The following is a 967-nucleotide window of genomic DNA, read 5'->3' as shown; positions in this document are numbered from 1 at the left end:
TGCTGCAGCAGCAGCAGCAGTACACTCAGCTGCTGCAGCAGTTGCTGCTGCTGCACCAGTTGCTGCTGCAGCAGTGGCTACAGCACTTGCTGTTGCAGTAGTTGCTGCTGCAGCAGTTGCTGCTGCAGTTGCTGCAGCAGCAGCAGCAGCAGCAGCAGCAGCAGCAGCAGCAGGTGGAAGACACTTCACTGGCAGCAGATCGTCGTCGCTGCTGCAGTCGTAGCTCCCTGAGTGCAGCAGAGTTTCCTGCTGCTCGTGTTGCTGCAGCAGCAGCAGCTGCTGCTGCTGCTGTTGCTGCTGCTGCTGCTGCCAGGGGCTCGGCAGCACATCGCCACAAAAGGAGGGGGCTTCGTCGCTGCTGCTGATGCTGCTGCTGCTGCTGCTGATGCTGCTGCTGTCGTCTCTTGGGGAGCTTAGGTTGCTGCTGCTGCACCTGCTGGATGCACGTGCTGCAGCAGCAGCAGCAGCAGCAGCAGCAACCACTGCAGCAGCAGCAGCAGCAGGCGTGTCAGTACCACCGTCACCCTCCAGCGAAGGCCTCCACTGCTTTTCTTCCCATTTATGCTGCTGCTGCTGCTGCTGCTGCTGCTGCTGCTGCACCAGTTCATCTTCCGTCCCCGCCTGCTGCTGCTCTTGCTGCTGCTGCTGCTGCTGCTGCTGCTGCAGTTTTTTCTCCTGCTGCAACTTCTGCTGCTGCTGTATTCCTGCTGCTGTTGCTGCTGTTGCAGCAGCATTTCCCTCTGCTTTCCCCTCAGCACCACCACTCTGCTGCTCCAGTTGCTGCTGCTGCAGCTCCTGCTGCAGCTCCTGCTGCTGCTGCTCCTGCTGCTGCTGCTGCTGCTGCTGGGGGCTGTATATAGCAGCTAAGTCCTCACAAGGCAGCGACAGCAGCCGCTGCTGCAGCCGCTGCGGCCCCAGGTGCCGCTCGAAGGCAATCGTTGTCAGATCTGCTGCTGCTCCTGCAGCA

The 967-nt window shown here is 61.0% G+C and overlaps 1 protein-coding gene across 1 annotated transcript in view; it reads right to left on the bottom strand.

Moving 5' to 3' along the window:
- The window catches only part of EMH_0029090 (uncharacterized protein), a gene marked incomplete at both ends in the record, with an annotated part of 10,330 nt that overhangs the window by 123 nt on the left and 9,240 nt on the right, over nt 1–967 (bottom strand). Inside the window, one exon of the mRNA XM_013494244.1 lies at nt 3–959. Coding sequence (XP_013349698.1) covers nt 3–959 — 957 coding nt within the window. The remainder of the gene's footprint in view (nt 1–2; nt 960–967) is intronic.

This window comes from Eimeria mitis, genomic scaffold (genome assembly GCF_000499745.2).
Source record: "Eimeria mitis Houghton genomic scaffold, Emh_scaff1087, whole genome shotgun sequence".
In the NCBI taxonomy this organism is placed as follows: domain Eukaryota; phylum Apicomplexa; class Conoidasida; order Eucoccidiorida; family Eimeriidae; genus Eimeria; species Eimeria mitis.
Note: the sequence above shows the minus strand (reverse complement) of the source record. Positions and strands in the feature narration are given on the sequence as shown.